The sequence below is a fragment of the Saccopteryx leptura genome, chromosome 3 (assembly GCF_036850995.1).
Source record: "Saccopteryx leptura isolate mSacLep1 chromosome 3, mSacLep1_pri_phased_curated, whole genome shotgun sequence".
Lineage (NCBI taxonomy): Eukaryota > Metazoa > Chordata > Mammalia > Chiroptera > Emballonuridae > Saccopteryx > Saccopteryx leptura.
Window position 1 is genome coordinate 220,725,567 of NC_089505.1, and position 14,637 is coordinate 220,740,203.

Below are 14,637 nucleotides of genomic sequence, written 5' to 3' on the forward strand. Positions count from 1 at the left end.
CGTGCGCTGCCACTCAGGGCCCAAAGCCTGCGCCAGCTCGCCGGAAGTTATTGCTGCCGGCTTCCGGTTTCTCCTGCAGGGGGCGTGGCTCGCCCCGGGTCGCTGCAGTCGGGGACAGAAGCGTTTGGGGGGCTGTGACGGCCGGCCGGTGTGGCCATGCCTCAGTATTACGAGGACAAACCTCAAGGCGGCGCGTGCGCGGGTGTGAAGGAGGACCTGGGTGCATGTTTGTTGCAGTCCGACTGTGTGCTCAAGGTAGTGCGGCCGGCGGGGATACTTTGGATGCCGCGGACACTGAAACGGGGAAGGTGACTCAGTTACTGGTGCCGGGTGCGGCTTACAGTTCCAACTTGGACATATCCACTGTCTGAACCTCGTTTCCCTCTGGTTTTATTTTCCTTCCGGTTTTAAATTGGAGATAACGACACCGCCCCGTTGGATTTTTGTAAAGATTAATTAAACCTTATCGGTTAGAGAAACATTTACTGAATGCTGCCACTCTGCTAGATTCTGAGTGGTGCCATTTCCATTTACAGAGGGCAATCAGTTGTGTGCAGATGGACATGAAGTTTCAGAAAGTTGCTATTTCAATCCTCTTCTCCTTAAGGACCAGCAGTCAAAATGAATTATGAACTATTTATTACATGATTTACTGTTTTCTTCTTTTGCTTTTTAAAAAAGAACTATTTTCAGAAGGGTAGTTCTTTTGTAGCGTGTGAGAAAATTTCCAGATATTTATATTGTTATATGTGTCACAGGAAGGAAAATCCCCTCGGCAATGTCTGAAAGAAGGAAACTGCAAAGCTTTGAAATACTCATTTTTTGAATGTAAAAGATCAATGGTAAGGAAAGTATTTTTAAAAAGTTACAGTAAAAATTAGTTATGTGGAGTTTAAATACGTGACTTGGTAATTATAAATAAGTTACAGAGACATTACTTGGTACTCCAGGGAGGTAGCATTGGTGAAAACCCATAACCAACTGTTCCGTTATTCTGCTAACCACAACTGCTGACCTTCATGAATTTCTGAAGGTATGAAAATGAAGTCTTGGTAAGTATAAAATAGTGACTCACTGTTAGTCCTCCAAGAAAGGACTAATGTCACATTTAACTAATGCAACTTCAATTGTACATGCTTGGCAAAAACCTGAAACATAATTGTGCTGGTGATTTTATTTAAATGAGTGTATAATTCAGAACAAAGATTAGATGGGAAGTTTGAGTGGTCTGTTCTCATAGTACCAAGCATCTTATCATCCTAGTGATGACTCTTATGTTTAAAGATTATTTATTAAATTTTTTGAAATGTGGCCCTTAGCTTCATGTCGTGATCAGGTGAAGAAACGGCCGTATGTCCCACATTGATTGTGTTGAACTCATTAATAGAGTATATCTCTAAAATAATTCCATTAGAACTTCTAGGGAGTAATAGTGACTATGCAAATTTGCCTTATACACTGAGTGTACCTCCCACCCCCACTGTGAGACTTCATCCTGTCATCCTGTGAGTAGATCAGTGGCCCTAGAAGATTTCCAGGTGTGCCCTCTGGTATTCCAGAGAAATATGTGCCTGTTGGGGACCAAAAAACCAACAGTGTTTTTGGAGGTTAGATTTTTGGGAGACAGTTGTGTGGGGAATTGGCTGTAAGCTGACAGTCTGCCCAACCCCCCACCTCACTTACCTGATTAGGTTGCAAAAGGCTATTAAACTGTGGTGCTGAATTGTTTACACTACCCCCCATGTTCCCTAGAAAGACCAGAGGCAAGTTTCTTCTATCCTTTGTTTGGTGTAAAGTTAAGTTGATATGTATGGTGGGGTTTTCTGCACTTGGTAAAATTGTTGGGTTGCCTTGGAAACATGATCAAAGATCTCATTGATTTGCTAATGGCCCACTTTACCCTATAAATAAAGCAAAATGCGGTTTGGGGGCGTGCTTTGTTCTTGCCAGCAGCAATTACAGGGCTCTCAACTCTGTATTTTCTTAATTCTGCATATTTTCTTAATTCTGCACCATTCCTACTCAGGACCTGGAATTACTAGCTGCGCTGGTTTGTGGGATGCCCAGATATAAAAGTATATATAGTTACTCTATTATACCATTTCATTACGGAAATACTGCTCTTTTTGTTAACACATCATTATTATATTTATTAACACATCATATTATTTTTAGATAAATACACCCAAATAAAATGGATAGATATCTCAAAAAGAAGCGTGATATTGAAGAATCTGATTCTAGAAGTCAGCAAAAGTTAAGTGTAAATAAAATAGGACTTGAAGGCTGACGGGCAGAATTTAATTTATAGCATTTTCCATCACTTAACACTGAACAGTATGATTGGATTAGAAATCCATTCATGGAAGCTTCAAGAGATTTTGGTTTAACATTAACAGAAGAAGAACTGGCAGCTATATCCACTGATCATGGATTGATGATTAAACATAAGGAATTGTTTCTTGAAGCCTTTTGGATTTCTATAAAAGAAGAGTATGTGGCAATATCTAAAAAAACTTTGTACACTTTACTACAATTTTCAACATCCTATTTATGTGAATTAGGATTTTCTACCCTCAACACAAGAGTAAAAAGAGAAGAATTCTTCAATGTATTGATGAGGAAATGAAAGTTTGCCTTTCAAATATATGCCCAAACATTGAAGAAATTGCTAGGACACATCAGGCTCATGTTTCTCATAAACACAAGAATGAAAATGCCAGGACCTGCTGAATATACTAAATCTTACTAAGAATGTATCTATATATATAAAAAGATAACTTTTTTGTCGTTTTTTTATTTTTAACCCCTTTTTTACGAGTTCTAAAAAGCATAACAAAAAATGTAACAAAAATGTTTTTTAATGTCAGAATAAATTTAATTTTGTCATATTTATTTTAATTACCATAAAAGCACACTTGGACTTTATATTTTTTCTTTAATATTTGACTTTATTATAACCTTTTTCAAAAATTTGTATATAGTGCACCTACAATTATTTGTAGGATTTTAAATGCACCCGACTTCAGAATGTCTGAGAGCCACTGGAGTAGATCATTGATGGGTTTTAGTTCCCAAAGAGCTACGCGTCACCATTCTTCAGGGCTCTTTCTTTTTTTCAGTTGCTATTTAAAGATTTTAAATACATTTGAGTATTAACCCAAACAAAACTTAATTAGAAAATTGTTTAGAACATATATTGAATGTAGTTCAAAGAAAAAGATAAATGTAATTTGGATTGTACTTGAGAAGAAAATCCTTATTGTAACCTCAAGTGGAACTTTAGTTTTTTTGTTTTGTTTTGTATTTTTCCGAACCTAGAAATGGGGAGGCAGTCAGACAGACTCCCGCATGCACCGGACTGGGATCCACCTGGCATGCCCACCAGGGGGCGATGCTCTGCCCATCTTGGGGCATTGCTCTGCCGCAATCAGAGCCATTCTAGCGCCTGAGGCAGAGGCCACAGAGCCATCCTCAGCACTCGGGCAAACTTTGCTCCAGTGGAGCCTTGGCTGCGGGAGGGGGGCCTGACCTGTGGTGGTGCAGTGGATAAAGCGTCGACCTGGAAATGCTGAGGTCACCGGTTCAAAACCCTGGGCTTGCCTGGTCAAGGCACATATGGGAGTTGATGCTTCCAGCTCCTCCCCCCCTTCTCTCTCTCTGTCTCTCTCTCTCCCCCTCTCTCTCTCCTGTCTAAAAAAGAATAAATAAAATAAAATTAAAAAAAATAAGAAACAGATTGATGCTTCTGTCTCCCCCTTCCCCCCCTTCCTCACTCTGGATTCAATAAAAATCTAAAATTAAATAATAGAAAAAAAAGGCAACAGAGCCTTGGCTGCGGGAGGGGAAGAGAGAGACAAAGAGGAAGGAGAGGGGGAGGGGTGGAGAAGCAGATGGGCGCTTCTCCTGTGTGCCCTGGCCGAGAATCGAACCCGGGACTCCTGCACGCCAGACTGACGCTCTACCACTGAGCAAACCAGCCAGGGCCGGAACTTTAGTTTTTAATGCTGTCTTTATATAGTTTGGGTTCCTTGTGGGTTTTTTTCGTAGTTCTGACAATTGTCTTTTTTTTTAAATGCTATTATTTGTTTCTGTTTCTCCTTTATCCTACTGTCTTTAGCTTAATTTGTTCTTTTTCTGACACCTTAGGATAAACACTTAGCTCACTTACCTTCAGCCTTTTTTGCATATGTGCATTTATATTAAATGTCAGAATAGATAAATCTATAGAAACAGTAGGTGAATGGGTGCTGGTGATGGGGAAGAGGGATTGGGAAGGAATGGGGAGTGACTGTGCTGACCGGGAATGTGCTAGAACTCTTGAATTCTACATTTAAAATGAGTCAGTTGTATTGTCGGGAGCAAAAACAGCACCAGGAGTCAGACCGGACCTCGCACCAGCAACCTCAGTACTTGAGTTCTAAGAAAATACTTCAAAGCCAAAACTCAAATTATAAGAGGAAATTTAGAAAGTCACAAATATGCCTGACCTGTGGTGGCGCAGTGGATAAAGCAACGACCTGGAAATGCTGAGGTCGCTGGTTCGAAACCCTGGGCTTGCCTGGTCAAGGCACATATGGGAGTTGATGCTTCCAGCTCCTCCCCCCCTTCTCTCTGTCTCTCCTGTCTATCCCTCTCCTCTCTAAAATGAATTAAAAAAAAAAAGTCACAGATATAAAAGAAATGGGCTCAGAAAGGAGTTACAGAGGCAAAAAGAAGGGCTATTGAAGCTTAGGAGGAAGAAGAGCAAGGGGACCGTGCTGGGGGGAGGGGCAGGGAGCTGCCGAGAGGGACTTGGCGTGCTCCACAGGAGGGCCTAGACAAGTTGCCTTTTTGATTTTGCTGGAAACTGGTTTACTTCTCTTGTAGTGATGCCATTTACCAATGCTGTATTTAATTATGTTGCACAAAATTTGATTAACTTCTACATTTATTTTCAGTTGGATGCCAGATCAAGATTCAGAGGAAGAAAAGGATATTGATATGCATTATTTTGAAACCAAGATGAAAACAACAAAGGATTTCTTTTGGTCATTAAAACACAGAATCCAAAATATGAAGCATACTTCTTTCTTATACCTGTTTGGTCGGACCATGGAACCCTGGAGAGTTAGGAGTTGTTCTGTTTTTGAATGTATATAGAGTAAATGATTTTCTTGCTCTAAGTTATTTTAGAGGAAAAATTTAATTGACCTGTTATAAGTGGAGAGCATAATAAATGCGTTTTAAGAATTGTTCTAAAAGCACATTGTTATCTTCAAACTTCACTCCTCAACCAAATTACACAATTGTACCTCCTTTGTGAAAATGACAGGACTGTTGAAATCGCTAACATGGAACCTGGGGAGAAATTGTCAATCGGGAAAGTTTAGGATAAAACTTTCTTTTATTCAGTCTGACCTCTTTAATTCTAAAATAAATTGATTTCTTGGAGAATTGCTTCATTTCACTGATTTGCTAAAGTAACAGCCTCAAAACCTTAATATCGTAGCCGAGGCCTAGCTGCATACACACAGCCCCAGATTCTGTTCCCAGAGCTCTTGCCTCCATCTCTTGACTGCTTTTCTGTTTCCTGGCTTCATTTTCAGGCTGGCCCTCTCTACCTAAGGGAAAAGAGGCCATTGTCAGCCGGAAGCACACATCCTCAGATCCATGATCCAAAAGGAAGAGAGGACCTCCTTTTCTAGCAGCCACTAGTCAAATTCTGCAAAAGGACTATATTGTCTTGCCTGTATCACCTGCCCTTGAATTAGACCAGTCCCTGTGGAAAAAGGATAGGGTCATGACCTTGGCCAGGCCTGGTCTCATCAGTCCTGGAAGAATCACATGGGATGAGGGATGGGCCCCATCCCAAAAGGAAAGGGGGATTTGGCACAAACTGAAGAACATGTTCACTATGGAAAGCAAGAGTGAAAAACATGATGAAATGCTTGGAAAATTTAGAGTCACAGTAATTTTACTCTGACCATTTAATACAGTACGGAACTGAATATGCATCCAAGTTTTCCATTTTATTTCTGGTTTTAAAAAACACTGAAGAACCAAAGGTGCTTCAAAATATCCAAACGTTATCAGAGTTAAAGCACTCCAGGTATTTTGTGACTTCCTTTTTAAATGTTCACCCACCATTGTGAGAATTCCACACCGGCACTAGTCCTGCTTGCAGAATCCCAGAGGTCTGTGTGTGTACTGCTATTCACCGAAGAAGGGAAAATGATAGATTTTTCCAAAATTGTATAACCAAGTGCTACAACTTTTATTAAAAGGAACTTTGATAAGGAACTTTGCTAAAATTATGTTACAGAACCCTATCTTTTAATAATAGCTTTTTGAAAGCTTCATTTGGAGTAATTCACATACTATAAAATTTACTCTTGAAATGTATACAATTCAGTTTTGTTTTGTTTTTTCAGTTGCAGAGTAGCACAGCCATTACCACTAATTCCAGAACACTTCCATCCCCCAAAGAGAAACCCCATACCAGTAAGCAGTTCCTTGCCATTTCCCGCTTTCCCACTCCCAGCAGCCTTTAGTGTACTTCTTGTCCGTGCATCCTTCATTCCTTTTCACCGCAGAATAACGCTCCATAGTAGACAGACCACATTTCATTTACCCATTCATCATTTGATGGACTTCGGATTGTTTGTACTTTGGGGCTATTATGAACAAGTTTAGCATAGACATTTAATTTCTTCAGCTGGTCCTAAAATAGTGTGTTTAGTGTTTTGTTACAACGATGAGATGCTGTAGGAACTTAACTCTTGTTTATACCAATTAGCCTATGGTAACATTGGTTTCATTATATGTCATTTCAGTTCAAGTCCAAATCTATCAATGATGTTAAGTGAGGACTTCCTGTATACCTAAGAGTGATATAACTGGGTTCTGTAACTTAACATTTTGATAAACTGCCTGACTTTTCCTCCACAGTGGCTACATCAGCAGCATATGAGGATTTTTGTTACTCTACAGTCTACATCATCAACAGTTGTTATTTTTCATCTATTTGATTATATAAATTCTACTAGGTTTCAAATGGTATCTAATTGGGATTTTGATTGGCATTTCTCTAGTGGTTAATGATGTTAAGCATGTTTTCATGTGCTTTTTGGCCACTTTTATATTTTTAGAGAAATGTCTATTCAAGTCATCTGTTTTTCAATGGAGTTTTTTTGTTGAGTTGTAAGAGTTCTTTATATATTGTGTATATAAGTTCCTTAAAGACGAATGGTAAATATTTCTCCCAATTTGTGGTTTGTCTTATTTGATGCTGTCTTTTGAAGCTGTTTTTAATTTTGATGAATTTCAATTTATCCCTTTTTCTTTTGGTGTATCTCAAAACTACTCTCTGATCCAAGCTTATAGAAGTTTATTCCTATGTTTTCATCTAAGAGTTTTATAGTTTTTAGCTTATGTATAGCTCTATAATCCATTTAAAAGTAATTTCTGACATTTGTACTAGTAACTAGTTATGGTAAATAAAATACACCTAATGTAAAATTAATCACCTTAGCCAATTTTAAGTATATAGTTCAGTAATGTTAAGTATAGTCACCTTGTTATGCAACCAATCTCTGGAATTTTTTTCATCTTACAAAACTGAAGCTTTATACCCATTAAACAACACCCCATCACCCGGTTCCCCAACCCCTGGCAAGCCACCATTTACTGATGTTGAGTATCATCCCATCAGTCCATGTTTTTGTTGGCTGTTTGTGAGTCTTCTTTGGAGAAATGTCTACTCAAGTGCCGTGCCCATTTTTAAATAGTGTTGTTTGCTCTTTTATTGTTGGTTCTAGGAGTTCTTTGTACAGCTAGTGCTCAACTTACGACCACGATTAGTTCTGACAGACCGGCCGTAACACGATTTGGTCGTAAGTTGAGTAGGCTATATGTACAGTACTGTGAAGTGATGTTACAAAAATCTTTAAGTCATTTTATCATAATTTTCTTTCATTATTGTTATATATCATCATTTTCTTTGTTCATTTTATGCTATTTGTATCATCTCTACACCATTTTGTTTCTTATTTTTATATTTGTCAGGTTTAAGTAAAACACTGCATTACCAGTACAACTGGTTTAATATTTGCAAAGACAATTTCCCCTTGGTAGACATCTTGGGAGAGGTTTGATGAAAAATAGCCAAGACACAAAACACAAATTGCTATACCGAGTCTGGGATAACAGTTGAAATGGTGCACGTGGAGATGGTAGTGCTGCCGGAAGCTGGTCCGCACTGTTGTACGCCCAGCTGGGCAACGCTTGCACTGCCAGATGCAGAGCAGTCATGGCTAGCGATTGTGGTCGTAAAGTCAAATGGTCGTAAGTTGCATAGGTTGTTAAGTCGATTAATATTTGTATAGTCTAGATATATGAATCCTTTACCAGATATACGATTTGCAGATGTTTCCCCCCGTTTCTTTTCACTCTGTTGATTATGTGTGATGCATAAATTTTGATGTAGTCCAGTTTATCTGTTTTCACTTTTATTACCTGTGCTTTTGGTGTCATATCCAAGAAATCATTGCCCACTCCAATAAAACCCTTCCCCTAGATTTGTTCTAGGAGTTATAGTTTTAGTTCTTCTGTCTAGGTCTTTGATCTCTTTTGTATTGATTTTTGTATATGGTGTAAGGTAAGGTCTAATTTCATCCTTTTGCATATGATTATATGGTTTTCCCAACATCACTTGTTGTCCTTTCCTCTTTGAATGGTCTTGGCACCCTCATCAAAGATCATTTGTCTGTATATACCTAGGTTTATTTCTGTATTATCCTGTTTATTGGTCTATATGTCTGTCTTTATACCAATGCCATGCTGTAGCTTTGTAAGAAGTTTTTTGTTTTTTTACAGGGACAGAGAGAATCCAGGAGAGGGATAGGTAAGGACAGACAGACAGACAGGAATGGAGAGAGATGAGAAGCATCAATCATTAGTTTTTCATTGTGACACCTTAGTTGGTCATTGATTGCTTTCTCATATGTGCCTTGACCGCGGGCCTTCAGCAGACCGAATAACCCCTTGCTCAAGCCAGCGACCTTGGGTCCAAGCTGGTGAGCTTTTGCTCAAACCAGATTAGCCCATGCTCAAGCTGATGACCTCGAGTCTCGAACCTGGGTCCTCTGCATCCCAGTCCGATGCTCTATCCACTGCGTCACCGCCTGGTCAGGCTGTAATAAGTTTTGAAATCAGGAAGTGTGAGAATTCCAACTTTGTTATTTTTCAAGATTGTTTTTGCTATTCAGATTCTATATGAATTTTAGGATGGATTTTTCTATTTCTGTAAAAGTCACCATTGTAATTTTGACAGGGATTACACTGAATCTGTGTATCACTTAGGAGAGTGTTGGCATCTTAATATGAAGTCTTCTAATCCATTTGCAGGATGGGTCTTTCCATCTGTTGGTGTTTTCTTTCATTTCTTTCAGCAACATTTTATAATTTTCAGTGTACAAGACTTTTGCCTTCTTGGTTAGGTTTATTCCTAAGTATTTCATTCTTTTTTATGTGGTTGCAAATGGAATTTTCTTAATTATCTTTTTAGGTTGTTTGGATGATATTTGGATGATTGGTTAACCTTTTATCATTTTATTGTGAAATATAGTAGGCATACAGAAAAATACATAGGATATTTGTATAATGTTAATAACTATAAATCTTCACGTTACTACCATGCAAGTGAACAGAACACTGAATGAACCCCCTGTAATGCCTGACTTTTCTCAGAGGCCCTCCTCCTTGCCCCACTGTTCTAATGTTTACCACACTTTGCTCTGGTTTCCTTCTCCCTTGAACTTGTTGCATTTGGCTCCTTGTAATGTGTTAGAATACAGTAGTCCCCCTCATCCATGGGGGACATCGTTCCAGAACCCCCACTGGGTCCCTTCATCCCCAGATAGTACTGAACTCTAAATATATCAATACTATGTTTTTTCCTACATAGACATACCTGTGGTAAAGTTTAATTTATAAATTAGGCCAAGAGATTAACAATAATTAAAATGAGACAGTTCCAACAATATACTGTAATAAAAGTTATGTGCATGTAGTCTCTCTCTCTCAAATACCTTATTGTACTATGTACCCTTCCTACGGTGATGTTCTGCTGATTGTGGGTAGCTGAAACCACAGAAATTGGAACCCTGGGGGAGGGGGATTCTGCCACAGAAAAGTATGCTCTGGTACTGAAATAGGAAAGATTTTAATTGAAAGATAAGATTTTAATTGAAAAAATCCTTTACCCATTTTTTTATTCCATAAACTTCTTAAGTAGCTCCTTTGCAACAGGCATTGTACTTGCTGTTTTGAACATAAAGTAATATGCTGGGCAAAAGAAAAGGTAAGCAACCTGATGGATAGAATACGCATGATATAATAGTCATATATATTCAAAATTGAATGAGAAAATATTTTTCTAAAAGGCCACTCATTCTGAGGTGAGAAATCCCCATGGAGGCGAGTGTGCCTGTGAGGGCCTTGAAGGAGCAGTGGAGGCTGAGGGGTGGTGGTCCTAGCAGAGGGACATGATATGGACCATGGCTGTGAGTGTGGATGGAATCAGGGGTGGGTTGCAGTTCTTAGTGGCTGCTGGGATGTGCTGGGGAAGAAAGATGACCTCAAGGTGAAAGAGTCATCTGTCAGGAAGTCTCGGCCAGCTGGGAGAAGGGGATGCAGGAGTTTGGTTTTGACATGGTGTGTTAGACACTCAGGTAAAATGACAAGAATGTGGTTGGATATGTACATGGCTCTGGATCTAGAGTCTCCAGTGACCTAGAAATTTGAGAGTCCTTAAGCCAGTAAGGGGTAATTTATTCTGTAGGAATAGATAAGACTTCAGGAAAAGCATCAAAGAAAGAAGAAAGTTATGGACAGAAACCTGGGAGGATGACAAGCAAGTCAGAGGAGGAGGGAAGACGCAGGACCACTGGAGAGTGAGGCCACAGAAGCCTAGGGAGGAGGAAGCAAGAGAGGGAGAGGTAGAGAAGCAAATGGGTGCCTCTCCTGTGTACCCTGACCAGGAATCAAACCCAGGACATCCACACACTGGGCCAATGCTCTACCACTGAGCCAGCCAGTCAGGGCCACAATAAAGTAATTTGTAATTAAAGTATGTACATTGGTTTGTTCACATATTCAAGAGACTACAGTATGCACATACAACATCTGTATGTGCTGGGAAACGAGAAAATTTTAATGTCTTACATTATTGCAATTGTGGTGGTCTAGAGCCAAATGTGCAGTTATCTCCAAGATGTGCCTGTATGAAAAATCTAAAAATTTTAAAACATTTACACTGTCCTTTAATTGTACATTTCTACTGCCAGGAATTTATCCAAGGGAAGCCACTGGGAACATATGCCTAGTAAAAGGTGCCAGATGTTGTGCTGGTTTAATGAGTAATCAAATCATTAACGAAACATTTTAACAAGTCATACAGCATATGACTAGGCAACCCACAGAGATGATGTGACCCATGTTAATGGATGTGGGACAGTAACAACATCTAACATAAATTAATGCCAAGGCACATCACAGCTGCCTTGTGAAGAATATACCGTTGTGTCCTTTCCACATGAGGAAGCGGAGCCTCAGAGAGGGCAAGCCACTTGCTCAGTCACCAGGCAAGAACTGGCAGTATGAGACAGGGACCCAAGTCTGTCTGAAGTTGACATCCATGTGCTTAATCCCACAGTCCTGTACCCCTTCACTTCATATTAAGTGAAAACAAGGTCATAAAACAAGTCTCTTACGGTCTGATGTGCTCAATGCAATGCCCATTAATAAGTGTCCAGTCAGATGCTGACCAGAGAACTAGTCCTCTTAATGCAACAAGTGAATCAGGCAAGACCAAGTTTAATGTTCTTGTCATTTATTTGTTATTCTAAAGACTAGAGCACATTTACAGCATACATGGTTTTGAGCTAAGAATATATAAAACAGTAACTACATGTCTATCTATATATATATATATAAATACTTCCCCAAACAAATAAATAGAAGTACTTTAGTGAACGAAGCCAACACAACTGCACAGGGACAGAACTGTATTAATGTTTGTATGTTTTCAAAGAAACCCAAGGCAGTAGTGCTGCAGGTACCTGACCCCACAGCATGTCCCAGGTTTTCCGTGTGTCTTCAGGTTGTTTATTCAGTGGGCCTTCTCGGGAACACTAGACAGAACCACTATTTCATGGTAACCTGTAAGACTGCCTTTTTTTTTTTAATTTTATTTTATTTATTCATTTTTAGAGAGGAGACAGAGAGGGAGAGAGAGAGAAGGGGGAGGAGCAGGAAGCATCAACTCCCATATGTGCCTTGACCAGGCAAGCCCAGGGTTTCGAACCGGCGACCTCAGCATTTCTAGGTCGACGCTTTATCCACTGCGCCACCACATGTCAGGCAAGACTGCCTTCTTATGCACCTGAAAACTCAAAGCTCCTACATGTGCCAGGAGCTGCTGGCCACCACCACAATGTACCTTGCTCAGCAAGCGTGGTAAGAGTGTGTGATGCCCTGAGAGGCTGTCACATGGGAGCCCGGCTGCAAAGCTCAGAGAGAACACTGGAACCTGAATATTTTCTTCATGATTAGCTGAGTCTTAGAGTTTTACAGTGGTCCATAACATGAAGCCAAACTCAGGAAAATAATCATAAAAAGGTGCCACATGCAAAACTGCAGTTGAGTCAACATTTGCAATATTCCCTTTTGATAAATGCAGGCATTTAATGCTCTTCAGACAAAAAAAAAAATTCTGAAAACAATAGAGGTGACATTTAATTTAAAAAGACAAGGGAATATTTTAAAAAGTAGTGATGTTAAAATGAGAAAAGACAGAAATACAAAAGATACTAGAGAAAATATAAATTAAATGAAATGGTAGAGAGGTAAAAGTCTGGTCAGGGAATGCACGAGAGAACCTGACACTGCGGCTGCTGGGAGCAGTGGGGTCTGCAGACAAGGGCTTCTCGCTGCCGCCCTCCACGCCCTCCACACCGATTCACACTCAGCCAGTGGGGTCTTTCCTTCCCCTGAACATCGAGACAACAGGCTCTGCCTGCACACTGACTTCAGGTAGGCAGGGATCTGGAAGGCTACCCAGTGCCACCCTTTCCTGCTGCTCACCACCCCTTTGTGTCCCTGCCATGGGTGCTTTTGCCTGAGCCTCAGTTTCCCAGGCCCAAGCTTGTCACATGTTTCCAAGTGGCACTGCTAAAGGAGCCCAAAGAATAATACCCTGAATTTTTGACACAGGAATTCCTCAGGGTGCACCAATCATTAGGATCAGCATCATGAATGTGCCAAATACATTTTACAGCCTTTTAAATAACATAAACATCATCATCATCACCAGAATTGATAAAACATATAAACTAAGAAAAAAACCTCTGCTATGTGCAGAAAAGACTCATCATCTTATAATAGATGACCAGACATCATTTTCTATGATCCCTAAGTTTTATGGCCCATTAATCCCTTTCAAAATCTCATTTTAGGAGCTAATTTCAACTTTCTCAATAGTCACCTTACATAACAGAATGAGAGGAGGAGAGTAACAATTATTGCAAACAAAAAATACTTTCATCAGACATTCAAACATGACTATATTATATTTTAAAAGACAACAAATTGGAAAACTCACAAAAGAACATCTGTTCTGGAAAGATTTAGGCTTACTCCGTCTACGCACATAAATCCCTACCGCAGCGGGAGGCATCAGCCATACCCACTCAGCATCTGGTGGAGAAGGCGACATGTATCCTGGGGCATGGTGGGACTAGGCATGGACAATAGGAGGACAGGAGGCAGCTGGCTTCCTGCTCTCAAGCAGACACCCTGTTCTATACTAACAAGAAACAGAAGTGGCCCCATTGTGTGAGTGACCTTGAAGGTGTTACCTTCTAATAAAGTCTCATCTTGGGCTATTTCTCAATCTTGACTTCAATTTCTGGCTCCACCTTGCTATCAAAGACAGGATAATTCATTAGAGCCACTCTCTCGCTGCGTGAGCCAGAGTTGGCTTCTTCTACCAAAACAGGAATTAACATTTAACATGAATGGGTCTGTCCAGGATCCAACTGTTTACTATTTACTGTTTTACACTCAAATTTTTAAAAAGTAGATTGTAATGCAATGTTCAGTTGTGAGTTACTCAGTAGAAAAATAAGTGAGCAGTTGCCAAAGTGGGCATTTTAAAAAGTCTTTTAGCCTTTCAGCCCTGCCTAGTTTGATTCATAGAGGTGACTATTGTGACATCAGTGTGGGTCTGGCTGCAGGCGGTGTAAACGGGCAGCTGTTACTATCCACACTATTGAGCCAAACATTACCTCCTACTGATTCCAACAGAATAAAAAACATGCTCTATAGACTTTTTAGTGAAATATTTTTTAAAAACACAAAAGTATAACCAATCCTTCAGGTATTCTTGAAGAATTCATATATGACACTAGAGGGTACCCACATTTGTTATAGAACAGCTAATTAGAGGACACCATGTGTTCATGTTTCAACCTTGCCGTAAGTCCCTTCAGGAGGCCTGTAATGCTTGGGGAAAGCCTTCAGCTGCAGGGAATTAAATGCATATTTGCGACTTCCAACATTCTTCATTGTATTTTCTCTTCGACAACCCTCACTGGG

General features: G+C 39.9%; 2 protein-coding genes and 1 long non-coding RNA gene across 5 annotated transcripts in view; 2 read left to right on the forward strand and 1 right to left on the reverse strand.

Moving 5' to 3' along the window:
• Nucleotides 1–72: 72 nt before the first annotated feature.
• Nucleotides 73–5,243, forward strand: COA5 (cytochrome c oxidase assembly factor 5). Its single transcript, XM_066377611.1, has 3 exons — nucleotides 73–255; nucleotides 759–842; nucleotides 4,941–5,243. Exons 1-3 carry the CDS (start codon nucleotides 157–159, stop codon nucleotides 4,980–4,982), a joined length of 225 nt encoding a protein of 74 aa, XP_066233708.1. The 5' UTR covers nucleotides 73–156; the 3' UTR covers nucleotides 4,983–5,243.
• Nucleotides 5,244–11,870: 6,627 nt separating this feature from the next.
• LOC136400606 (uncharacterized) lies at nucleotides 11,871–12,813 on the forward strand. Its single transcript, XR_010750342.1, has 2 exons — nucleotides 11,871–12,203; nucleotides 12,403–12,813. It is a non-coding gene; the product is annotated as an uncharacterized lncRNA (long non-coding RNA).
• INPP4A (inositol polyphosphate-4-phosphatase type I A) overlaps nucleotides 12,215–14,637 on the reverse strand; it is a 165,143-nt gene continuing 162,720 nt past the window's right edge. For all 3 annotated transcript variants that reach the window (XM_066377617.1, XM_066377619.1, XM_066377616.1), the window contains one exon: nucleotides 12,215–14,632. In XM_066377617.1, coding sequence (XP_066233714.1) covers nucleotides 14,500–14,632 — 133 coding nt within the window. In that variant the 3' untranslated portion in view covers nucleotides 12,215–14,499. The remainder of the gene's footprint in view (nucleotides 14,633–14,637) is intronic.